Source organism: Nilaparvata lugens, chromosome X (assembly GCF_014356525.2).
Source record: "Nilaparvata lugens isolate BPH chromosome X, ASM1435652v1, whole genome shotgun sequence".
Classification (NCBI taxonomy): domain Eukaryota; kingdom Metazoa; phylum Arthropoda; class Insecta; order Hemiptera; family Delphacidae; genus Nilaparvata; species Nilaparvata lugens.
The window spans coordinates 182,937-210,795 of NC_052518.1; the positions used below are offsets into that span (position 1 = coordinate 182,937).

General features: G+C 34.2%; 1 protein-coding gene across 3 annotated transcripts; it reads left to right on the forward strand.

Annotated features, from left to right (window-relative positions):
- Positions 1-98: 98 nt before the first annotated feature.
- Positions 99-26,944, forward strand: LOC111053673 (prolyl 3-hydroxylase sudestada1). 3 transcript variants are annotated; one of them, XM_039442184.1, is made up of 11 exons: positions 104-342; positions 6,917-7,210; positions 9,194-9,307; positions 10,209-10,300; positions 11,127-11,276; positions 12,776-12,975; positions 15,069-15,199; positions 17,807-18,000; positions 20,497-20,706; positions 24,555-24,923; positions 24,957-26,944. In XM_039442184.1, exons 1-11 carry the CDS (start codon positions 222-224, stop codon positions 25,128-25,130), a joined length of 2,049 nt encoding a protein of 682 aa, XP_039298118.1. In that variant the 5' UTR covers positions 104-221; the 3' UTR covers positions 25,131-26,944. The 3 variants fall into 3 exon arrangements, with proteins under 3 accessions (XP_039298119.1, XP_039298118.1, XP_022196279.2); XM_022340587.2 differs by having other exon boundaries at positions 24,555-26,944; XM_039442185.1 differs by lacking the exon at positions 6,917-7,210 and having other exon boundaries at positions 99-342; positions 24,555-26,944.
- Positions 26,945-27,859: the final 915 nt, after the last annotated feature.

The following is a 27,859-nucleotide window of genomic DNA, read 5'->3' on the forward strand; positions in this document are numbered from 1 at the left end:
TGGTTTTGTTCCTTTCTCACTCCCTTCCATCCACCTATCTAGAGTTATCGACAAAGTTCTACTAGCGCATGCGCAATACGGTTTACCGAGAGAGGTTTGTAGCAAAACGGCAAGCAACAACCGCCAACAAAAGATAAAATCGCCATCTTTGTTTAGAATTGAAACGTGAGTCGGCGTCCCTTGTGAAGAAGATTCAACAATTTGACTGCATTTTTTCAAAAATGAACCCGAACGAGAATCACGAAGTTAATTATCTGAGCCAATGGCTTTCGACTTTATTGAGGCAAATTACAGCGATCGGAAGCCATGAGCAGCGGAGAATAATAGTCGCAAAGCTTGCAGGTTAGTATAAGTCTATAACCTACCATTAAATAGTATATTATTATGTTGCTGGAAACGTATCACCTCTTTTTCAGCGTATGAAATAATTGTCCAGTCACTCTATACATTGGTGCTTGCAAGTGATATTGTAGTTCTGATTTTTAAAACTATTGTGACACTTCCAGAACCATGAGAAGTCTAGAACCAATTTTTGCAAAATTTCCTTTCAGTTTTTAATCAACAATTTCTTCCGATTGTCACTATTAACTTAATTCAAAATAGCATATAATTCAAAATTGCTCTAGTCGTAATTTTGTGCTCCACAACCTGAGACCAGGTAATCAATCAATCAAATTTCATTTATTCAAGTAGTTGCATATAAAAGACAAGCTTCACAACATTGAATCGTCACAATCAATAAAAAACACAGAAAAATACAATAGTGCAAAGAGGAGACGTCAAAGAAAAACACTGTCTTAAGGAACACCCCCTGGAAGAAATCGATTAATTTCAGTTGATTTAAAGGAAATTTTTATTCTGTAATAATTCTATGACATGTAATTTTCTTCCCTCAAGACATCCACACATTCATCCACTGTGTATGGCGCTCTTTTTAACAGAACCTTCCTTATCCTTCCGGTCATCTTTGAAAAGTTGGAAAAATCTTTAAAGTTATGGGGGAGTCTATTTATAATTTTTATTGCGCAATAGTGTGGGCCTTTCTCCAGAAGGGTTAGTCTATGTGCCGGGTAACCGAGGATTGAGCCACCACTCCTCGTATTGTAGGAATGATCAAGTAAAACGGATGAGAATGCCCTCCAATTTTTACTAACGTACGTGATGATCTCCAGAAAGTACATGGCTGGCAAAGTTAATATACTCTCTCTCACAAAATAAGGCCTACAGGATGTTCGGGAACTGAGGTTGAAGATTATTCTCAGAGCTCTTTTCTGCCTCCTGAAAATTACCCCAAGGTGTGTGTCATAGCCACCCCAGAATATCAAACTGTAACGAATGACAGACATGAGATAGCCATGATAGATCGCAAGCAGGGAATTATACCCTACTGCTCCCCTCACACACCTCAGCGAGAACAGAATAGCAGATATCCTATGCAAGAGACGCTGCACCTGATCACCCCACCTCAAGTCATCCTGCAGCTCGACCCCGAGAAACCTCGTCACTTTTGACTGATCGTATCCTGATAGGTCTACGTTAGGTATATTGTTGTTTAAAGTTCGACGGGATGCTGTAAATTGAAGAATTTTTGTTTTGTTGGTATTTAGTTTAAGGTGATTCTCATTGAGCCAGTGATTTAAGTCTGAAATTGCCGTTTGAGTCTTGATTTGGATATCCCCTTTTGAGCCCTCAACTAGAATTGTTGTATCATCGGCGAATAGAATGACCTTGGAATCTAGTTTTTTTGGGAGATCATTCACATAAATGTTGAAAAGTATTGGACCCAGTATTGTTCCCTGGGGAATTCCATTGGGTTGAAACAACCAGTCCGAATCAATAATAACCCCTTTATTGTTAATAACTCTTACCGCTTGGCGTCTCCCTGTCAAGTAAGATTCAAAAAAGTCTAATGCTTTGGCTGTGACCCCATAATAAGCAAGTTTTTTTAGTAGAATTTTGTGATTAACCCTGTCATAGGCCTTGGATAAATCGCAGAAGATACCCACTATACTCCGCGACCCATCCAATGCTCGGAGGCTGCTGTCAACCACTTCAGATATTGCTTGCATTGTTGATCTACTTTTACGGAAGCCAAATTGTCTATTGTAAAGTAAGTTGTTACTTTCAAAGTAATTGTTGAGTTGGAGGAAAACTGCTCGTTCTATAATTTTAGAGAATATAGTCTGGATTGCTATGGGGCGGAAATTTTCAGGACAAGTAGGACTCCCTTTTTTAAATATTGGTTTAACAATAGAGTATTTGAGTTTTTCTGGGAAAATTCCTTTTTTAAACATCAGATTTATTATGTGAGTGAGAGGTTTACCGATTAAAAACCCAACTGATTTTACTACTTTAGGTGTGATTCCATCCCATCCACCAGTGACTGAGGTTTCAAGATTATTTATAATTTGTAATACTTCTTTTTCTGAGATTGTAGAAAATTCAAATTGAGATAGCAACCGATTTGGGCTGTTGGGTTCAAATACCTGTTGATTGGATCCAGAGAAAGTATTATCTGCCTCTTCGCTTTGTCCTATTGATATAAAAAAATTGTTAAAAGCTTGAGCAACCAGAAGAGGTTCTGAAATTTTTCTATTATCTATTGACAGTTCTATAGGTTGGGAGGATATGTGAGCATGACCGATTTCATCCTTTATTACCTTCCATGTAGCTTTATTTATATTTCGACTGGAGTTAATATAAGTATCATTGCTTTTTCTCTTAGAGGCATCAATGATCTTTCGCAGTAATTTTTTGTATTTTATGAAGTGAATTAAGAACTCTGGATCCCTATTTGTTCTGGACTCAACAAGTAATTCTCTTTTTCTAATTATTGAGGTTTTAATGCCATTTGTTAACCATTTTTTGTTCTTCTCATTTTTAACCTAAATACATTTTAGAGGGAAAGAAGAGATAAAAATTTTATAGAAATTTGAGAAAAAAGAGTTGAAAGATTCTTCACAGCATCCGCTTTTAAGACAACCTTCCCAAGGGACTAGTGCTAGGTCGCGACAGAAATTTTGGAGAGCAGGCTTGGTAATGACTCTTCTGAGGGAGAACACATTTTTCCTTTCTATGGGACATTTATCGATTTCAATTAATAAAGCTTTGTGGTCTGATATTTTCAAATCTAGAATAAATTGTTTCAACTTATATGAGAGTGTATTTGTAATAATGTTGTCGATGCATGTGGCTGAGTATGTTGTTTCCCTTGTCACTCGGTCAAACAACAACTCAAGCCCATAGGAGCTAATTAAATCTTTGAAATCGATTGTCTGCGGGGTGTTTTTTAGGATATCAACATTGAAGTCTCCTCCAATTAAAATAAGCTTATTTCTTGAGTCCTTCTTAATTATATCAAATAGTCTTTCAAGTTTTTGAAAGAAAATTTCAACATTACTGTCAGGTGTTCTATACAGTGAGATAGCAATACATACTAAAGACTTGCACCCAATTTGTAGTGTAAGTTCAATCCCGATGCACTCGAATAGTTTTTCGACTGACAACACTTTTATATCTTCGCGCAGCTTGACACGAGAGAAGTTATAACGATTGTTTATTAAAATACATACACCACCTCGAGCTGTCTCTTCGCGACCGTAGAAAGCAGCAAGATTATATTCACTTAGTTTGTTTAATACTTGGCTATTATTCAACGGAAGCCAATGTTCACTAAGAGTCACAATTAATGGCTTGTGTTCCTGAAGTATGAGATCGAAGTCCTCTATTTTCTTTGCAACACCAGCAATGTTTAAACTGAGCATTAAAGTTGTCTTCATTGGAGATTCCGAACAGTTAATCAACTTTGGTTCATTGTTAACCTCGGCCGAATTATGTTCATTGTCGAGCGATTTTAGTTTAAAGAGTGCTCTTGTGTAGATGGGACATTGCTGGAGTGGAGCGGCTGTTGAATTCTCAGAAATTGATTAATGATTTTCTCGGCGATCACGTGTTTCCCTATTGAGTTTAGATGCAGTCCATGGTGGGTATGAAATCTTCTTCCCAATTTTTGCATTTCCAACATTTCCACATTTTTAAACTGTCTGGCTATTAATTCGATTTTTTTATTGGTCTCTGTTACTATCTTATTTATAAGAGATGTAGGATGGAGATCGTGTCTATGTGGAACATTAGAGAGTAGAACTCGAGTATGAGTTAGCTTTGGAAGTAGATTTTTTATAGAGTTCAATAGGTTATTCTGTGGATTCTTATCTATATCGTTTGTTCCTGCCATTAGAATTATCATGTCATTTGAAGATAGTTCTTTACTTTCCTTTAGACATTCGGAAGTTACCGCACTGAAGTTAGCTCCCGGCTTCAAGATACTTGAGACATGAGAATTAGATTTATTTGATATTCTATCTCCTATTCCTCTCCCGTGGCTGTCTGCGAATATTTTAATAATGCCAGGTGTGCTCTGATTGTGACCGCGGATGTTTGAGAAGATTGGTTTCTTTGCTTTTGTCAACTGCCGTACCAAAGACTCACAAGTTAAAGGGCGTCTACAGTTTGAATTCATAGGATCCCTGCTTTGCTTGGTGTTTATTTCCTTAATCTGATTTTCAAAGCGCAATACAGTGTCCTTCAATTGATCACATTCTCTCAATAAATCGTTGATTCTGTCATAATTCTTTATTATCTCCTCTTCCAAATCTTCGATCTCTTTATGAAGGGAATTGTTATTTTCATTTAATGTTCTTATTGTTTGTTCTCGGATTTGAATGATATCCAAACCATCACAATCTGGCCTGTATTTTGTAGTTGACAACCCGTAGAACGATTCTGTTTGAGTGTAGATGCTTTGAGAATCTGTTATTTGTATAAATTCACCTGTTTGATCCTCTCCAACATCAAGCCCAGTCTGGGTCTCAGCATCAACGACGCACCTACCAGTCTCTTTTTCTGTTCCAGACCGAACTTCATACTCATTTAAATACGTCATTGAATGTTCAGTCTGAGTACTCGCAATGCAAACAGTTAAAGTTTTGTCTAATTCACGTAAATCATTAGCTATAGATGTATTTATAGCTGCATCATCCCATTGATCCCGCAACGTATCTATCTCCTTTCTCAGCTTTTCATTTTCAGTCATTAATTCTTGAGATGTAGTTTGAGACTGAATAATGAGACTGTCGTCATTGTTGCAATATCGGTCTAAATCAGAAATAAAAGTGTAATTTGTTGGTGTTGAACAAATCCCATTACAGTTTGAAATCGCTTCCATGCTCGTAAGGGGATTGCATGAAGGGGAATGAGAATGATTATTTTTAATCTCAATGATATCCTTGATCAGCTCGTCCGTAACTAGTGTCACTTTACATGTCTTCTTCAAGCAGCGCCATACAATTTCCCCAGAAGACTTGACATTACATTTTCTTAAAGAATACCCTTTATAAAAAATCTTTTGGTTTCCTTTGTTGGTTTGGCCCAATATAATGTCATCCATAATAATTTTCTTTATATGATGCGACTTGGAAATAATGAGGTATATTCTTAGATTGACTCAGTCAACTTATTTAGCATGTGATGTCTAGCCCAGTATTTTCATTACAAGGGTAAAAGGAAAGTATAAGGGAAGAGAGAGTGCTAAGAGAGCGGTCAAAGCGGGAGATATGGAAGCTCCTGAAAAGGAAAGGAATATAGGAAGAGGAGGAGAGAATCAAGTTAAAATAGGTGAAACGTAGATTCTCATCACAGCCGTTCAGACATATAGCCACAAGCCACAGCCACAAGTAGTTTTCAAAAACTGGCGCCACGTCTGCGCCACTGCCGCCGAACAGCTGCTTTTGATGGAAGCGATCAAGTAAACAATGCTCCGTTACTATGGAAACCAACGACGCCAGTAAACCGTTCAAAGAAGCAAGGAATGCTCTCTAACTCAGTACGAGGAACTGTACCGATAAGCTTATCTGGAGCGATAAGTTCACAACACCCGAATTCCAATAGCCCAGATTTTGACAGACGTAAACACCGTTCCCGTTATTTCACAGGAAATTGCCTGCCTGCAACACCACACAGCTGATCTTTTGAGAGCCGGCAGTATAACAATTTTGAGGTTAACCGTAACGTAACAGAAGAACAGATGATTACAATATTAAAACTGAAATCAGTATGAACACCAAAGCATCACACATCAGGATACGCATTCACTATTCACATAAAACTCATGAAAATGACGAGATGGGTAGATTAATTTCGCAAAATGAAAAAACAAAGGCACTGTAACTCGGAACCGCGTAACAGGCAGAAACAGTCCTGCCAACTAATGACTCCTAGGCCTAGCTGTTGCTTCACTCAGAATGAAAACCGGACATGACTATCTCCAGAGCCATCTTGAGAGGACACAGGATAGGACTTGCAAACTCACCAATCTGCCCTTTGTGCAACGTTGAAGAGGGAACTGCCGACCATCTGGCTAGGTGTAGTGCTCTGGAAGGAGAAATCAATACTTTAGAAGAAAAAGCAAGGCTCTGCGTCTAATGGGCTGAACAGCCAAGGACGGGCATTGGATAGAAGAAGATGAAGTTATAGTGAGGTCCACGTTATAATGGCAGTATTTGATTGACAATAGTGTTGCTATCCATTTCTATCATTTGAAAAACTATATAGCGCTATAGCTTTCTAGCTTTGCAATGTTGTCAGTTTGTCAGAAATATTCTTTTCTTACAGTGACTGTACAAACATTCTTCAGCCGCCATGTTTTCTCTTCATTTCAACCAAATACTTGAGTAGACAATTCGTATAATTGATTTAAAAATGTATTTTTGAATAAATGAAATACCTAATTTTTAGATTTTAAAGTATAAGAAACACAAATTATACCTGAAATTACACTTTGATAGTTGATAACTAAATAATGATGAATTGAGTTTTTGAAATTTTAAAAAATTTAATTCAATTTCAATTTAATTTTCAGAAATTAAAAATTTCGGATCTCTCCAAGTACTGTCGACAGACAACCCACTAAGGCCTTTAGTGATTTCTAATCTTGTATCTGAACTTAAAAATCTCGCTGCGAAAGAAAAAGCGACTGACCTATTCACATTAAAACAATCGACTGATTTCTGTGCACTGAATCCCAAGAATTATCCTATGTGCACGAGACTTCTAGAAATCTTCAAACAGCAAATAAGAAAGTTGGTGGAATTCCTATTTGATACAAAACTGGAGGGCATGGTCTCTATGACCGCCTCCAAATTCTCATATAGAGGTAAGTCTATGTTACTTCAATTTTATTTTACAATCAATACAATTTGCAATACATCAATAACTGTGACTAAATCACAAGATTGTTTTTGATTTGTCAATAACTTATTAGTTCTTAATAATTCAAGGCCCTACCAGAAAATATAGCTTGAGCTCTAGGAGGGAGTTCGATTTTAATCTACATATTTGACCGTATGTTCATCTACCCATTAAACATCATTTCAATTCTTAATGAAATGATTTTTAATTGTCTAAAACCTCTTCAACGAGAGAGTGACTTCGATTTACAGATCGTACGTGTAAATTAAGTATTAGCTTTTCTTGAACGTTCCATTGTAACAAATGTAAAGGACATCACATCAACTCTTTAAGTTTCTAGTTCGTCAATTTTTCAGTTTGTTTTTGTGGTGTGGTGGAAGGTTCTAGTTTTTGCGGTAGGATCACAGTTCTTCTGGATTCCAGTTCATCTACCCTATAAGGTTAGATGAACATTACCTGAAAGGTTATGTTTCAAAGGTAGAAGGGTGGTAGGCTAGGGAGGGTAGGTTTCTGACAATATGTTGATATTAGAAATGTTTTGATAGACTAGCTGGTAACCCATGTAAAATTGCTTGACAAACTGAAAACTTGACCTACTGAAATCTTGAAGAATTCAAAATAGGCCTATAACCATCCTCGGTAAATAAAGAATCTATATGCAAATTTCAAGTTGATCAGTTGAGTAGTTCAGACGTGATGATAGTTATTCGTGAATTTCCTATCCCGTACGTGTGTAAGCCAATTCTTTCCTTTATTATAATATAATACATATTGTGTGTTTTACCGGACGCCCGCTTGGAGGGGAGGTAGAAGTAAGCCGCACCGTAAACCTCTATCTCGACCTCTTCATAACAAATTATGTATTTTGTGATACATTCGGGTAACACACCTCTCCCTCTACCTCTCCATTATGCGTTGCAAATTTCTCATAGATCCAGCAAAACCGGGTGATCAGTTGAGTAGATAAGTTGATTATACTTAAGTGATAAGTGATATACTTAAGTGATAAGTGATATACTTAAGTGATAAGTGACATTTTTTTCATCCTGGTCAGATGTTTGGTATTAGTATTATAATAATTATAGATGATTAACACTACCCATTGCGTCCGGTAACACAATATGTATTTTTGTTATTTTATTGAGGTACCTCGACCTGGGCCTTTATCTCTACCTCATCACGAAGGTGAATAGCCGTTGATAACCTCTTCACCACGATTACCTCATGACTCAATTTCTCAATCCGGGTTTTTTTATCACAGTGATTATTATTAAATCATCTATTGGCCGCCTTTGAAAGGTGTGTAGTTTCGTCAAAATTAAGGTCCATATAGAAAGTAATACTATACCCACCAAACTATCAGTTATTCGCAATGAGCAGTAAATTCCGCAGTTGAATATGCGCAGATCATTTCTAATTTTGTTTTAAAATCCTTACCGTTTATTTCCTTCAGATGCGTAGATAGAGCATTGAACAATCTTATACCAGCGCTTTTCACTCCTAGAAAAAAAGTTGTATGGTGAACTTCGTCTCTCATGCTTTGCCCGAGTTTCTTAATAATTGTGAAATACTTCTCTTGTATTGATCTCTTGCTGATGTTTCTTTATAAAAAAATCAACTTGGAAATATAGAGCCTAAACAACGGAAGGAGTTTTAAGTCTAATACTAATATAGTATTTCAAGTCTAATAAAGAGACTTAGAAATCGGCCGACAACTGGTCTGTTCTGTTTCTCCTGCCATTACTCTCATTGCCCATTTTAAAGTCTGAATATCACAACAACCCCACTCCAATTTCCCCAGAATACAATACCAAATGTCAGAAGGAATTTGTAGTTGCAGAGCTGTCTTCCTTTCAAGTGTGCCAAATACGTTTTCCATTAAATCTCTGAATCTATAACCATCCCAAGTACTTTTAAATCATTGTTATGATTGCTTTAATTTTTGCAGATTTTTTACTGACTCACGATGACCAAGTGGAAGATAGAGGTGTGGCTTTCATCTTGTACCTTGAAGATTGGCACAAACGAAATGGTGGTACTCTCGATTTCCGCTCGCATGACGGTAAGAAATTTATTATTGAAGTGAGGTCTGGCAACATTGCCAGATATTTTTTTAACAATGCAGAATTATAATTAACTAAATTTTCAATCTCAATTATGAAAATATATTATTTAATCATTGAAAAATATATTTTATTGAGAATAAAATATAATTGAACATTTTTAACAAGAATGAACAGTATTATCAATACTGTAGTATTATTATATCAATATTGATATATTATATTACCGGTACATCACATACCGGTATCAGCTATGCTCTACAGAAGACAGTGGCAACGCTGTTCTGTTATCTTTCTGCACTGCCATTATAACGTGGACCTCACAATGGTTCTTTGAATTATCATTTACTACTGTTTAAAACTTAATTAAATTATGTGTTGCTATTTGTAAATATTTTATTCTTGTTTTTCTGTTATCTAAAATTGTGTTTAAATTTTCACACTGGATATTTTTCTAGAGAGATGATACTTTTTGTAAAGACTTTTTATTTCTGTTAATATTTGAATAAAATATTGCATTTCCAATAATTGTTTATTTGTGTTATGTGTCAAGAGACTAAAAATATTGGATATTATCCTTGTGCTCTCAAATGTATCTCAAAATTAATGTTTAATAAGATAGTCTTACCTGACTTAGCACTTACTTCATTAGCTGTAGTTTGTTATACTTTTATAAATTTGCGTCAGTTCTAACAACAATTTGAATGGTTTGAAAAAAATCAAATTGAAATTTGAAAAGTTTTCAATTTTTATCATTCCAGTGCTTATAGTATGTTCATATTGAAAGTAAGTCAACTATGTTAATACATTTCTGAAGGTTATTAACTAAATAACAATGTAGCTTATAACTTAATTTTCACCAGAATTGAGAACGTTTATTATAAAATGATGATTTTTCAGAAAGTGGGAACGCTGATGCTGTTTCATTTTCTATCATTCCCGCCAAGAATCGACTTACCCTTTTTGCTGTCAACGAATTATCCCATCATCAGGTAAACAAGTCATAATTCTCTACTTCTTTTGTTCGTCGATACTCTCGTTGTTCATAGTTAATGAGTGAAATAGAATAATTTATTTTATTAGCCTAACTAAAAAAAAATGAATTATGTCATAAAAATCTAGGAATAATGCATTTAATATGATACAAATGTTTCCTTCTTCATTGAAACCATAACTTCACAAACAAAACATACCTGTGTCGATATTGGATTATGATATAATAGTGAGAAATTTAAAATTAAATCAAAACAGTTCACTGTGAAAAAGGAGGAATTCCTAATAGGTTTGAATAATCGTAGTAAGGATCGTTCAGACTTATTCACCACGAACGCGCGCATTTCACTTTTTATCAGCTGATGCTATGCTTACTATATCACTATCCTACTATTTCTGTACAAATACAGATATAGCCTAATCTTAGACCAGTTATAGAATAGACACGGCTCATTGTATATTCATACTGAAAGTCGATGAAGCCAACATCTATTGTCAAATCCACCCATCTTGACGTCACAACAGTGACGTCACGCATCGTAAATAAATTACATAAAACTTTTTTGAGTTTGTTGTGTAAGTGTTTGTGGTGTTTAACTTACACTGTTGTTAAACAATGCATTGTTGTTAGCTTGGTTGTGACGTCAAGATGGGTGTTTTTGGCAGTAGATGTTGGCTTCAGAGGCTAGACTTCCCAGCGTGTCTATTCTATAACTGGTCTAAGGATATAATCAGAATATCATCATCTGATAGAAAGTGGAATGCACTGAAGTCATGTTCGGACAGAACTAGCATATCATGACGATTGTCTGTAATTGTTTTAAGGTCAACGAAGTACTGGGCAAAGATTTACCACGCCTTGCCATCAGTGGATGGTTCCACACTGGTAGAGAACACACAGTAGTCCCAAGCAGATGTCCTGCCAGAATGCCTGCTCTCAACCCAGTTCTCGTCAATCAGCCACTCTGTCCTCTCGTGAGTTCTCATTATATTACATTCTGCTTCCTATCATTGTCAGAAATTCTTCTGTCAAGTTGTTGGTGTCAATACTAGTGACCCTCTGGGTTGGAGAACTCGCACATCAACTGTTTTATTGCAATATTTGAAATCAGCAACTTTTAATTATTCAGAGATGGTGAAAATTATGGAAACAGCTAAATGTTTCTTTTAGAAGGATTATTTGATAGTAGTTTCATTGGGGATCCTATTCGAAATAAAAAAACTACTATTCTGTTGCTTCAAAATTGTTTTCTACCATATGAATCTAACTTCATTTTGAACTTGGGCTAACTACATTTTTTATGAGAACGTGGTCATTTTATACATGATTTCTATATAGAATTCGATAAAGCTTCAAAATAGTATCAGCTGATGTTATGAATAAATGTAAAAATTCTAGTAATTGCGTGTACTGAGATTATCCAGCTGACTAAATAAAAAAAAACATTTTTTCTTATGCACTTTCGATGTTAGTTTGTTGTATCCTGAAAAACGACAAAGGTGTCCGTAAATTTTGTTGCCCAATGAACTTGATCTGTAGAAAGTTTCGAAGAATGATTTTTAAGCTGATTGATCAAATCGTTCAAAAGTTAATGTAGAATATACGGACAAACACACAGACGGACAATGACTTTGGCCTTAAGTCAAAAGTTAACTAACGTCGCTAAAGCTCGTTCAATAATTATTCATAATTGGATCTTCAAATCGAAATTCGAAGTTAGATTTTAGACAAAATTGAAACTAACAGTCTAACATTTATATTAATGTCAAACTTGAATTTAAGCAATTAACAAACAATATTTCGACTAACAACATTAGAGCTTTGTAGATCATAATTTAGTAGATCACTGTAATTTATTTTATTATTTGAATTGATTCCAAAAGCGAGGAGTTTGAGGATTTCAAACAAGAAAAGGCTTCATTTTGATTGTCATCTGCTTCTTACTGTTATCGTAACATCAATATTTTGTTTCATATTTATAAGATCAATCTTTAGATTCCGTTCAATCTATTGAACTGCAAATCTATTTCAATGTGCGGAGCATGTGTGTGTCAGCTTGTATATTATATGATTAAGAAATTTGTGTTAAGGTTATGGTTTTATTTAGGTTATATTTTTGTTAATTAAGGTTATATTTTTAGGTTTTAGGTTATATTTTTGTTAATTAAGAATTATCCTATTTCAAGTTTTCTAGGTAAATGTGATCACATTAATTAAGAACTAATGTGTGATTTGAGGTTAGTATTCGAATGAGGATTTGCTTTTTACATCAACGTTTGTCTTTGTTTTAAAACTTCTTTCTTCCAGTTTCCTTCATTTCATCGGCTAACCTCAGTCATTTTAGGCTCTATCAACCTTCGTTAGAATGATGCCTCAACATTGATGTCATCATCTCACCATCCTCCAAATCATGAATCCGGTTCCCAGTGTTCTATTTTTTAGATGCACCGGCTGAATCACCCGCTTATTTTAGATGTTTCAGTCAGATTACAAATACCTTGCACGAGATGTGCAATTCTATCTTGTACATGCCGAAGAAATACATAAAAGAATAATGGAGCATCGATGCATGCTCCTGTATCCGTTCTTGTCTGCAGAGTGGTATGAAATGATTGCGTTAGAACTTCAGTCCGATGAGATTGAATGGAAACCGGTGGGGTCAGCTTCCAGAAGGCAAGTAAAATATTCCACTTACAAATAAAACTAAACTTGTAAATCTAATTCGAATTAGATTTCAGGATCGGAAAAATAGGATTGGTTAATTGTCTTACAACTTCATTTAAAAATTATATTATATAATTAATTTAACATATTTTATTAATATAACTAGGAAGATATTTTATTAATACAGCTTGGAAGATTAACACGTGAAAGCTGTTTTCACGACTAGTTTGAAATATGCGACATGAACACGCGCCTTCAACTATACATCAGCTGATTATATTTGTATTTATAGAGAAACAGTAAGATACATAAGGTGCATTTTCGTTTTTGCGTAAATTTCCGCAGTCGACGACGATAAGCATTGTTGACATTCATATTGTCCAAATTTCAAATGTGCTATAACAGCTGATCAAATGACTTTTCATTATTTGTGTTTATTATTCAAGAATCAAATATTTCTAATAATATCAACATGTTGGGCCAGTTGCACGTACGTCTGTTGAATATGGCCATTAACGCTGATTAACAAATAATCCATTCAGTATAATCCAAATCAGCGTTAGTTTAACGGATTCATTTTTGTTCTACAAAGATCGGTTAGTTTTTAATCCCGATTAAGTTTTCCGGTTAACTAACCAAGATTTTAACGGTTTCACAATCTGGCAACACTGTAATTTAACCGACAAATGTTATTATTCTGAACAAATGGCACAGGTTATGTTATTGAAGCGGTGACCATTCATTGAGCATGCGCCATAAAAATATTCTGTCTGTCGCTAGTGTCAAGTGCTATCTACAGACGAACCAGATCGAAAACTAACCTCAAAAATCAGAATCTAATTTTGAATGCTAATATCAGCTAGATACACTTCTCTATCTTATTAACGGATGACATTCATGCATATATTTAGCTCATACTTTGAATTTTGTTTTTTTTTTACCAAAAACTAATTGGAAGACAGCTATCAGTAGGTACCTAATCGGTTTTAGTTGAATTTAATTCTCCGTGAATGGCCTGTCAAAAATCTTTTACGTCGATTAGTTTAACCGGCGTTATTTTTCGATTTTTACCTTTGTGCAACCAAATTTTCTTCATTTCAACTAATCGCCGTTAAAATGGTGCCAACTAATCAGAATTAATTTTTTTCACGCCGGTTAGTTTTATCAGCGTTATCGCTTGAAATTTCTGTTTTGTGCAACCAAAATGCATCGGTTAGCGCTAATCTCGATTAAAGTACAGCATTTAATCGTGATTAAACGTTAACCGACTTACGTACAACTGGGCAATTTAAAAGTATAAAAAAGAATTAACTCAACGTTCCCCATTAAAACATAATTAAACATAATCTTTTAGGTTATTTAGACAAATTGAAATCTATCCAATCTGAGATCCTCACACTGTCGTGGTCAACGTTTACGCAGAAACGAAAACCTAGCTTTACAGATATAATAAGTGTAGTAGCAGCTGATGAAAAAATAAATGCGCGTGTTCGTGACACATAAGTTGGTACCTCCTGGGATCGCATCACAATGAATGAAGCCATAGCTTGATTAGATAAACCAGCTTTTCATACTGTAGTGAGGTCCACGGAAAGTGATTGGAGAAAGATACAGGGACACTATTGCCGATTCTCTGCCTTCTATAGAGGATATCTGATACTGGTGTACCTGATGTCATTTACTATTCATTCTTGAAAGAATAAGACTTTGATATTGTCAATACCACTTTTATTTATTCGAAAATTAATTCATAATTCTGTACCAGGTTTCATGGTAAAACCTACCACATCTTCAGCTGAACTAATAAGTTTGTTGTTGTTGGAGGAATATTGTTCTTCTACTTTCTCCCCTATAGATCATGAGGTTGAACCCCCAAGCTGAAAGATCACGAGCCGCTACTGATACTGGCGAAGATCATGTTTTGTTTTTTTTTTTCAATGAAATGTTAGAACTTATCTTTAATAATTCTTGTTCTTGTATATTTGCATTTGGCCTCCCAGTTGTGTGTGTGTGTCACTTTTGAGTGACTCATACTTGACCGGATTACGTATTTTATATATTATATACTTTTCACGTATTTGATTTGTTTCGTTTTCCATCAGACATTATGAAACCGCGCAAATGACGCGGAGAAAGATTGCCGGTTGTCCCAATACAAGCAAGCTATTGGCAGATTTGCAAGGAACCAGTTTCCTTAAGCTTCTATCTACCTTCGTTATGAGAAAGCTGGACAGTAAGTATTTTTCAATAATGATTGTGTGGAAAGCCTCTTCTTTCCCCCACATAATAACATTTCCCAACAAAATTACTTTAATCTCTATTCTCCAGACCTTGTAACTCCTTTTCTGAGTTCTTTTTTACCAGTAGGATGACCAATACTAAAAGGAAAATATCTGCAGTTGACTCCAGAGCTCCACTTGCTGAGAAATTTGATAGGCTGTGTCCCCACGTCTTATGTCAGATCAGCATACTTTGCTTTTTTCCAGAGTATAATCGCGTATGAGCTTTTACTCTGGGGGAATAGTCCACATGTTCAAGATATATTGATAATTCAAAAAAAAGTTATAAGAATAATCACAAATTCTGAAAGATTGGCTCATTGTAAACCGTTATTCGCTCAAATAGGTATACTGACAGTAATAAACCTGTATATTTTTACTTGTCTCCTATATACGAAAAATAACTTACCTAATAATCTGCTAAGGAGAAATATACATTCCCACAACACTAGGAGTAATGGAAATATAGAAATACCTTTCTGTTGGCTGACTAAATCTCAGGATAGCTATGAAGTTGTTGGAATGAGAATGTTCAATAAATTGCCAATAATTACCAATTATTCAGAAATAGGCTACATAGCTGATTAATTAGAAATCCTTTATAGTGTGAAAGAGTTTTTCGAATTTCAACAAATTATTCTTTAAGATGAACTATTTTATACTATTATTTCTAGTATTCATGCTATTTCTTCTATGTAATATTTTACGTGTATGTTATTTTGACTGGTGTTTCTTACATTAACCCTCCATGTTATAATATAGGTTGACTATGTTTGCTAAACAATAATTTCTGACGTTGTCCATAACTATTGTAATGTTGAGCGGCAATAAAATTATATTTATTCATTTATTTATCACTCAAACTTGATAATAGCTAATTTGATATTAGCAGATTTTGATATCTGTACAGAACATTGTTTCTCAAGTTGAGAATATTGACCGTTATAAATCTTTAATTTATACACTGTTCTAATACGTGTAAAGTTCACAAAATGCCAAAACAATATAAAGGCTAGAAATAGGCTGTATCTTGTATAGGAATGTCTAGTTTATCTTGTAAAGGTATATCTTGTATAGCTGTTCTTGTATAGGAATGTATCATTCCAAAGGCTGTAAGTCCATGAATAGCAACAATATTATTGGACTGAAACTGTACATACAAGTATCAGTTCACTGTTCAACGGTACTGTTAATCTTCAAGTTTAATAAATGAGACTGCAGATCAATTCAAAATGAAACTTTTCAACTGGTTAGTGAAAACACCAATGTATTCCATGCAGGATAATGGAATTGTTATTGATGTTCTGAATTTTCATGTGGTTTTGTGATTAATTAAAGTTGATTTATGTAGATGTTTAAATGTGATATAGGCCTACATACTTGTATTCTTGATATTATGTCATTTAACTTGTGAAATTGTTTTGTGCATATCGTCATAGAGGATAGATTGCATGAGTAAATATCCCATGGTATAGGGCCGTTATGTTCCCTATTTCAATACGGTATTAACTTAATAGTCTTAGACGTTGCACAAAAGACGGTTAAATTTTAACCGTAATTTCAAAAAAGCCTTCTCTGATTGGTTCTCGAGAAATCAATTACGCTTAAAATTTAACCGGCTTTTGCGCAACCGGTTGCCAAAACGCCGTAGTGGTTTTTTTAAATGTTTTTATTCATGAAAATAATCATAATTGAAGTGTGCAACGCAACTTTATAATGGCAGTGGAGAAAGATAGAACAGCGTTGCCTTAGTCATCACTGCTTTCTTTAGAGTATATCTTATGTAATATCAACTGATCATTCTTGTTTAAAATGTTTATCATTTCATTTATCAAGAAAATATATTTTTCTATGATCATAAATAAAAATAGAAATCTAAGTACCCTTTTTAAAATTGTTTACTCAACATGTTTCGGCTGTATGATGCCATTATCAAGTGATTGGAAAATAAAATCCAAAAAAGTACAATTTTTCTATAATTATATAGTTTTATAAAATTTTCATAATTGAGGTTAGATTTGTTGTTGTTCATTATTATTTGTACATTGTTGTAGTATGATGTGGGAAGAGTGCGGAGGTGGTAGAGGTAGAGGATAGCGCTATCAGCTTTGTCCAACACCATTCTTAAATACTGTCATTATATTATTTGTTTGGTTTCTAGTTTATATTTTGCGATCGATAGTTTTGAAACTAATTTCCGGCCCATCTATATAATAATTATAATAAAGGAAAAAATTGGCTTATACACCTACCGGATAGGAAATTCCCGAATGTTGCATCATCACGTCTCAACTGATTAACTTGAAATTTTGCATATAGATTCTTAATTTACCGAGGATGGTTATAGGCCTATTTTTAATTCTTCAAGATTTCAGTTGGTCAAGCTTTCAGTTTGTCAAATTTTTTATTAGACTCTTGCGTAGCACAGGTTACCTGCTAGTGCACAATATTAGTGATGTGGATGGGCTTATTTTACTCAATTCAATTGAATATCACTAATGTTTTGTTGTACGGTATTTAATTTCTTTCTCGTTTCTGATCGATATATTTTTAATCGACAGATGCAGTTAAAGAGGACGTAACTGTATCGACTGAAGTGATGAGAATCTCAGGAGGGGACTACATCCTAGTCACAGATGACAAAATGCCCAGCAAAACCAGCGTCGATGTTTGGCTTTTCTTCGCAACTGAACATCTCGAAGATACACAAGGTGGAGATATAGGTTACTCCAAACCCTCAGAAAATAGGGGTGTGGTGAGTCCTTTCATGTCATACTTGTTCAATTTACAAATAACTACATAGTTAACTTTTTTATTTAAACACCAATAGTTTCGGCTTTCAAGCCATTTTCAGCTGTCCTTTTTCTGTAATTGAATTCTTATTTTCCAGACTGTTGTATAAATTAGAATTGGAATAGTTTTGGGCTCAAGCCTGTGGTACTTTTCAGAAAATTTTGCAATACTGGATAATTTAATCAATCGAATGAACAAAGATTTTGTCTTCTTTAGCAGCTGGCTCATTTTATTTTTGAAATGTCAAATATTGGGTCAAGATAGCAGTGTTTATATAAAAAAGTTGAGAAAAAGGGTAAAATGTAGTTATTTCTGAATCAATTAAACAATTCAAGTAGCCCTATTAAAATATGTCATTGAATATTAGCTGTTTTCACACATGTGATCAAGTTGGTGATAACTACAACATATTAGTGTACATGATTCTTGCGAAATTGTATGTACTAATTGTGATGTATATTTTATAGGAAATTCAGTTTGTCTAAAAGTTTGTTTTCAAACTAATGCCAGTTGAAAACAGGTTGTTAATCACAGGTGGCAAATATCACATGATTCACCACATATTCATTTCATGCAATAAATAAATGAATTTGAAAACCTGTTTAATGAAGTTTAAAGAACCTCATTTTTATTACACGGCAGTTTAATATGTAAAGAAATGTTTACTGCTTTTCAATTTGTTTTAGACGATATGTTTAAACCTAGACTTCGTCCTGATTTTCGCTTATAATGAACAGAATTGATAGATAATAGACAAGTCAGATAGTCTATTAGACTACTGATAGACACTTTGATTTTATTTTAGAAATTGAGTTAACGTATCTTAAATTAAAAAACAAGACCATCACTATTAGAAATGTGATATAAATAAAACAAAATGTGATATTTCGTTAAAAGCCAAAAGAGTTTTGTCGAATTTATTGCCCTGCATTATTGTATAGTCATTTATTGCTTTCAAATCAGAGATATAGCTTGGTTTTCTGGTTAAATTCCAAGCTTTATCATAGGTATTATAGTGAGGTCCACGTAATAATGGCAGTGGAGAAAGATTAGAGAACAGCGTTGCCTAATCTTTGCCTTGCCACTGCCTTCTATTGAGGATTGTTTATTGTTTTTGAAGGGACGGATTTAAGGATCCAAAGGTTCAAAGAACCCCACACGTCAACCGAAGCTTATTGTGTTCCCAAGTAATATGTTGGTTAGGCAAACCAATACCTGTGTCCTTTTAAAGAACCAGGGGTTTTCCCTATACTAACATTCCATAAATCACTTGGTTGCAATCCTTGTCGCAATCCAGTGTGATATGCTTGGCAGTCTCTTCAGACTGATTAGTCCTCGAGACCTACGTGAGTTCCACTCCTGGCCATTTTGTAGGTCCTTCCGCTGAGAGAGGGGACGCCAAACTGCCTCTAGGGCGCCCGGCCACCTTCGACTCAGCCTCTTGACCCACATTTGTGCCTGGAGTTTCACCCATCTCTGGTCTCTTGGGTTTTTTTGCCCCTCCGAAACTCTGCAGGGTCAAAAGCCTCACCTCTCCCAAGAAGTTTTTCCTGAATGGCCGCCCTTCTTTGAGCAGTGGTGAGTTTGGCCTCTCCACCCACAAACCTACTTGAGTTCAAATCCTGGCTTTTTTGAAGGTCCTTTCGCTGAGAGAGGGGACGCCAAACTGCCTCTAGGGCGCCCGGCCACCTTCGACTCAGCCTCTTGACCCACATTTGTGCCTGGAGTTTCACCCATCTCTGGTCTTTTGGGTTTATCTTTTTGCCCCTCCGAAACTGCCCTGATGATGGGGCAGATCCTGTGGGTTTGAAGGCAAGGCAACTTCTGGAGTTGCCTTGTGGTCCATTTTAGTCGCCTCCTGCGACAAGCATGGATGCTTTGGGTGAATTCTGGTTTTCAACACATTCTTAAGTACGATGATCGACTTAAAGCTCCCCCAACCCACAGGGGGGGGGGGGGCTCTATTGAGGATAGCTGGTACCGGTGTATGTAATATTTACTCTTTATTCTTGTTAAAAATGATAAATTACATTTGATTTGTCAAGAAAATATATTTTCCAATCATTTAATAATGAATTTTCATAATTGAGATTGAATATTTTGTCAATTGATTATATTCCTACATTGCTAAAACCGATTTGGCAACCTCGCGGAGCTAGAAAAGGATAGTGCTATATGCTTTGTCGAATGATAGACAAGGATAGCAACTCTAATATTGATCAAATACTGACATTATAACGTGAATCTCACTATAATACTGGAGCGACCACTTCCCCAATTCAACCCTACAGATATTAAAATTTTTGTATGATGGAGATGAATCACTTTCACAATGCTCTATGTTATTCATTGAACAATCACGTTCAATCAAGAATAATCTTTCGCCATTTTGAGGAGAGTGTCGAAGTGTCAAAAGGTCATTTTGAAAATTGTTTGATTTAGTGAATATGTTTTTCAGATGTTATGTACGAGGCCAAAACCGAAAAGCGCTTTCATAGTTCCTCGTGACTGTAAAATGCGTCCATGTATGGAGTATGTGACAAAAACCGTCAACAAATCGCACTATGTCATTAAAATCTCTTTCGCCGTCAACTTCAAAGATGAAGATTTTCTCGAAAAACTGACACAGCCACCTGGTGTTATCTGCGGAGACATAGAAAAGTTTCTTGTGAGTTCTTCACTCATTCACTGTGTATTCATTCGCTCTCAACTTCACCGGATTGAAAAGAACGCCTTGAATGTTGCATATGGGATTAGGATAGACTAAAAGTGAGGCTTATTGTTCCGCATAGAAAATTGATTACATAGAATTACTACCCTTCTTATAGACTATTAAACTTTCAAGTAGATCTATTTACATAAATTGAAAAAAATATCTATACCTTCACTGACATATTTGCAATGTTCAACGAATCCGCATGAAAAAAATCACGCATATTTCAGCCTTTAAAACTAACCAAGCTGAATATAATATTTTACTTTTTTATGGGAAAACATTTCAAGATCTTAAATTCTTAATGGCATTTGTATAATATTGATCCATTCTCACAGGCATATTTGTATCGTGTTGGAATTAATGACATTATAATACTTGTCTGGTGATTTGTGGCTATGCTTGGTGGCGGGTGACCATGTACTTCGATTTCTTTTTAGAGCTTCTGAAACACCATAGAAGTTAACTACCCTTTTATTTGATTTCAACACAACTAGTTCCAACTCTTCAACAGCCATTTTCAAGTGCAAATGAAATAAACGAGCCACGTTGAATTGATGCTAGTCTATGTTCATATGTTAATCATCCATATGATTTAGTTTTATGAAATGCAAAACTTTACTCAAATTGAATTGTATAAATCAAATTTAATCAAGTTCATGAATTTTTCCTGCTGTATAAATAGGAAGCTCTTTCGCATGTAGCCTACCGCTTTTCTATTATGTTCATGGATGATTATCATATGAATCAATTAGACTAACATCAGAATTATACCATTCCATTTAATGAAAAGAAATCGTTCATTTTTCTTTTTGTAAAATTTTTATAAAATACTTGATGATTTTATGATTTGATGTTTTGTTTGTTGTATGATTTTGTGAAATATATGCTTTATGATTTGATATTTTGCTTTCTGTTTTTATTTCCATTCCTGTTTTTTTTAATTTATCCACTTCAATTGAATTACTAGTCTTTTCTCAAAACACAAATATATGTTTCTCACTGTAATAATCAGTTACTTGATAATTTTTGTTTCAAATTCTGTTCTAGTTTTTCAATTCATGATTTGATGCTTTTTTTACTTCTATATCCATTCTATTTTCTCTCTGACTCTATTTATCTCCTTCATCACTAGAATTTTCAGTTCGGATCAGGAATGCTCTCGAAGTAATAGATGATCCAATTCTGTAATTCATTTTTACGAAATACTGTACATTTTTTCTTATTCATATACTCTCATATAGGCTACTTTCACATGAATATATGTTATCTACAATTATGTTTTGATGTAAACATTACAACATGTAATGTTTACATTATAACATGAGTTTTTATTTTTTGGTGGATGATCTTTGTTCTTTTATTTTGCTTTTATTTGCCTTCATGTTTATGTTTGTCTCTTATGTTTTCCACTAATTTTTAGTGACATCAGATAACTGGTTTTCAACGTTTTATTTATCTTTTGGATAATAATTCCAGTACGGAGTTGCTAATATTTTAACAATATCAATTTTATTAATATTTTTTTATTTTAAAATTTTTCAGATAATTTTGAGAAAGCACATCACATGCAGCTTTTACCGTATCGCAATTCATTTGTGAAAATTTTCTTTTGTTTTATGTTATGTATTTTTATTTTTTGTGGCTCATTGATTTTTTAATATTATGCATGATTGAAAATATATAATAATTTCTTCTATGCATGCAGCTCAGAATAATATTCAATCGAATTTCATTTTTGTTTTGTTCATGTTATGCATGTTATATTTTGTTGTGGTTTATTTGCGTTTGAATATTCTGCATGATTAAAAATATAGAATCATTTCTTTTTGAACGCACGTTTTTTATGCATTCTCCAATATTTATTAATTTATTTCATTTATCAATACAATTATCTTTATAAAACGCTCTAATGCACTATATGATGTATGCAATAATAATATCACATAATATAATGAGAGTCTAAGTATTCCTATAGTGCATGTATAGTGTAAGCCTGTAAGGCACCATTGATGTCATCTATTCAATGTTCCAAATAAATACTGTACCAACGAAATATATTTAATAGCCGATTATGTTTTTCCATTGAAGACATGAATAGGTTTGAATAAATTTTTTATCAAAATTTTATATTTACATTTCTATTTTTTCGAAGGTTTAAACATTCATTCCAAATTCATATCTATCGGCCTGAAGTTGATACACTAGGTCGATTGAATAAAAGCTAGAAATTCGAGTTAGCTGTTTAATCTTATCACCTGCCGGACATTTGCTAAGGAATTTTACGGAAGCACTTGATCACTTGATTATTCAATCAACATACTACAACTAGAATTAGTGCCAGTCGCACAAAAGCCGGTTGAATTTTAATCGTGATTAATTTCACGAGAACCAATCAGAGAAGCCTTCTTTCCAAAAAACCTCTGATTGGATCTCGTGAAATTAATCACGATTAAAATTCAACCGGCTTTTGTGCAACTGGCACTAATTCTAGTTGTAGTTATCGTCAAAATTCATTTGAATAATCAAGTACTTCCGTGAAATTCTTTAACAAACTCTTTCCAAAAAACCAGGTCTTACAGTTAGAATTAGCAATTCCTAGCTATTATTCAATGGACCCAATTTCACAATTATTTACTAAAATATTTCCCCATTTATATAAATGATTTAGAAATGAAAATATCAATGTTAAATTCAAAAAATTGAGATGGTATTGATCATGATAACTAGATCAACTATCACTTAGTTAACAAACATGATGTTTTTTTATACAAGTTTTGATCTGGAATCAGTGACTCCATTGAACTAGTACTTTTTGTCTGTTTTCGCAGCAAAGCCCTAAATACTACCTAGAAACCCACACCTATAGTGAAGTCCACGTTATAATGGCAGTGGAGAAGGATAGGCGAACAGCGTTGTCGATGCTCTGCCTTGTTAATGCCTACTATAGAGGTTGGCTGACACCGGTATATCTGATGTAATATTAACTGTTCATTCTTGTTCAAAATAATCAATTTTTATTTTATTGTTCATTTTTCAATGATGAATTTTCATTTTAGAGACTATTTATTTTGTTAATGAATTATATTCCTACATTGTTCAAGAATGATGTGGCAACGTTGCGGGGCTCACTATAGTGAGGTGCACGTTATAATGGCAGTATTTGATTAACATTAACATTGGTGGTGCTGTGCTGTTCTTGTCTATCTGCAGACAAAGCAGATAGCCATTTTATCTACCTCCAAAATTTTGCCAGATCGTTTTTCAATAATGTAGAAATATAATTTACAAAATATCCTATTTCAATTACGGAAATGTACCATTCAATCATTGAAAAATATAACTTGACGAATAAAATAAAATTGATTAATCTGAACAATAATGAACAGTTACATCAGATATACTGGTATTAGCTATCCTCTATAGAAGGCAGTGGCAAGGCAGAGCAACGGCAACTATGTTCTCCAATCTTTCTCCACTGTCGTTATAACGTGGACCTCACTATTGGTGCGGGTTCAGTATGTTGGGCAAACAGATTAAATTTATTAGTTCCATTGAGTCAACTGATTCCTGACCAAAACTTGTATGAAAAACTATCATGCTTGGTATCTGATAATTGAAACCTTTGTACTGTATTATTATTCATCACCTGAACTTAAAGTTCTTGTGTGGGGAGTTGCCTTTGTAAATAAATTGATCGTTGATATCTGGTATCATGATGAATTCCATATCATTTTTTCAATTCAACATTAATATTTTCATGCCTTTTTGCTGGGTTGACACTTTTTTCTAATTTGTTGCAGGCTGTTGAAGGTCTCAACGAAGCTATCCACTACATGGAAATTGACAACAATGCAGAGCAGCCGGCGGCCATGGAAAACAATGCAGAGCAGCCGGCGGCCATGGAAACCTCTGAAGAAGCCGCCCAACAAGAGGGTGACAACGAAGAAGCCGCCCAACAAGAGGGTGACAACGACGAGGCCGCCCAACAAGAGGGTGACAACGAAGAGGAGGGTATGGAACAAGCCATTGACGAAGATGAGGCTAACGGAAATGAAGATATCGAACAGGAAAATGACGGAGAGGAAGAAAATGATCCGAAAGATGATGACAACAATGACGATGAAGAGAAGGAAGAGCAAAACAGCGACAACAATGACGATGAAGAGAAGGAAGAGCAAAACAGCGATGATGATGAAGAGAAGGAAGAGCAAAACAGCGACAACAATGACGATGAAGAGAAGGAAGAGCAAAACAGCGATGATGATGAAGAGGAAGACAGCGATGATGATGATGACGACAGCGAAGACAAAGAAAAAGACGAGGGAGACAGCGAAGATGAAGATCTTCCGGATCCAAAACGTATCAGAACTGAGTAATTTCTTTCCCTTCGGATAAACAAGCTTGTCTTTGCATATATATATGTATATATATATGTCTATTAATCTATGTTGCTTTTGTTGTTGAGCTATTGTAGTATATGTGGAATAGTATCTATATTGTAGTATCTTCTTGTAGGTCACTATGATCTTGAACTATCATTATTTAGTCACTTGATCTTATTAAGCTGCTAATTCTGTTGAAATGCTTGCTATAAATTACCAATATTTCATGGACGCGTTTCAAACAATTTTCATTTGTAACGCTTTGAGATTTGGCTTTCGGAAACACTAAGATGTAGGGGGGGGATATTGTGGAATGAGTGAAGAGGAGGGATACTGTGAGGTGAAGTAGCTTTTAGCATTAATGGTCATATTTATTGATAAGGGAAAGTTGTAATGTTTATGAATTTACAATAATTATTAGCATTTAAAGATATGAATGAATAGTTATTTTTTAAACATTTTCAGCTATTTCAATTACTCCGCCTCTCAATTACTACTGTAGTACTTGAGCAACGATTAGTCCATTCCTATAAATTTTAATATCTTATTATGAATGTTATGGGATAGTTCAATCTTTATAAATTTGAAGGTTTACAGACAAATATTTGAAACGCGTTCATATGCAAGTAGCAGCTGCAGCAAGCATTTATTTGTGTTCATATTTAACCAAAAATTAAATAATTTATCAGATGATATTTAGTTTTATTCAGTTTGTGCTCATTTCATTGTGACCAAGAAGTCTGATTATCGAGACTGATTTACCAAGGTCTAGAAATGGTAATAGTTTATGGTAGTCATATTTTATAAGAACAAGGATCTATCAATTTTGAGTTCCTTTCGTAGATTAGGCTTTGATAAATTTTCTATCTAAGAATACTATTATTTTATGGTACTGTGTCATTACCTTTTCATATTGTGATATATTATCCTAAGGATGTATTATGGTGGAGAATGGATCGAGAGTGATCAGAACATACTTGGGTTACTGGTGGTGCTTTAGCATAGTTTTCTTGGTCGAAAACTGAATGTTTAATTGAATGTTTTTCAAAAAAACTTGTTAACATGTTACAAATCAACTGAAAGTCTATTTTGAATCAACTTGTTAACATGTTACAAATCAATTGAATGTTTATCTAAAATCAACTTGTTAACAGTCATGTTACAAATTCAATTGAAAGTTTATCTTAAATCAGCTTGTTAACATGTTACAAACCAATTGAAAGTTTATCTAAAATCAACTTGTAAACATGTTGCAAATCAATTGAAAGTTCGTTTTTAATCAATTGGTTAACATGCTACAAATCAATCGAATGTTTATTTTGAATCAACTTGATGCTGAAAATCGATTGAATGTTTGTCTAGTTAACGTCTAGTCTTCTAGGACGTAGTTTTGTAGTTTCCTGTTAGAACCATAGGTTGATCCATCGTAGTTTGATGTAAGAGAAATGTATATGCTCACTAAACGTTTTCAGTATTCATCATGGATGATCTACCAGTTCGATCAATCTGTATTTAGTATTATATAATTTCTAAGACGCTGTAAAATATTCCATACCGGTTAAGTTTAAAGTAAGGTTGATATTTGTTACTTTAAATTAGTATTATACATCTTATTCCTTTTAGGTGTTTGTAAAGGTTTTCTTAATAAAATTAACAGAAACTCATATCTTAAAATAACTTATTTGAGACTTTCCATGATTTAGTCAACAGAAACCTATTTTAAACACACAACATTGAAAACTTTACATGCTACTGGTTGTTTGAATCTACATGTTTGTCAAGATGTAATAAAATTTTTCTGTAAAAAACCTCTGTTTCTGTTAGAACCCTATTGTGCTTATTATATTATAAATGGAACAGTTTTATTAATTTCTTCTAAGATGAGCTGAGTTGAGTAGTTAATTCTCTGTAGAAGTGATTCGTAGATGAAGAAGCTATATCCAAGGGTAATCGCATAGTGGGGAGGTCGATGTCCAACTCTATCATTCATAACCCTACCTCTACTCTGCGTTTGCAGTACAGTATCAAAATTTCAATGAGATAACAATATTCGTTTTATCACGGAGACTATAAATATGATTAATCGATGTGTATTATGATAATACTTTAGCACAATCATGACAGCTAATGGGCCAATTTTCATATAGTTTTTACCAAAACGAAGCTTAGCGGTTATATATTTGTAGGAGTCATTCGTATTTTAAAAACATTGAGTTAATTGGGTCGAAAATTGAAAATAAACTTGGGAGTGCCTCAATTTATCTAAATTTAGTGTATGAATATAACCTAGAAGGTTCTGTTCAATTAGGTTTTGGCTTTTAAATGGCGATATGTTAATATTATTTGAAATGAGATTATAATAATTTTATATAATTAACACAAGTAATGAAAATTTGAAATGGCCCACTCGAACTTACGAATAAAACCCATAACTTTCAAATTTTCCTTGCGCCTGTTTTCTACTTGTTATACTTGAAGTACGGGTACTGAATACAATGCCTGTATGCACAACATGCTGTAATTCATTTGAAGAAAACAAGGGGCATTTTGAGTATCAAAGCCAAAGGAAAATATTTGGCAGACGAACAAAATGTTTTAGTAACCAATTTGAGATACCTAGATAAAGAGAAGGTACCTTTTTCTTTCAGATTCACACAATTAAGGTGAATAATAAATTCACTAGGGAGCTGGCTTCAATTGCCATTATTCAAACCTTTAAAATC

What these genes read in the sequence shown, in the direction of transcription:
- LOC111053673 (XM_022340587.2), top strand. Translation starts at nt 222, where the DNA reads ATGAACCCGAACGAGAATCACGAAGTTAATTATCTGAGCCAATGGCTT. An exon ending in CTCCAAATTCTCATATAGAG is followed by an intron (nt 7,211 to 9,193) that starts GTAAGTCTATGT and finishes TAATTTTTGCAG; the next exon opens with ATTTTTTACTGACTCACGAT. An exon ending in CCTCAGAAAATAGGGGTGTG is followed by an intron (nt 18,001 to 20,496) that starts GTGAGTCCTTTC and finishes TATGTTTTTCAG; the next exon opens with ATGTTATGTACGAGGCCAAA.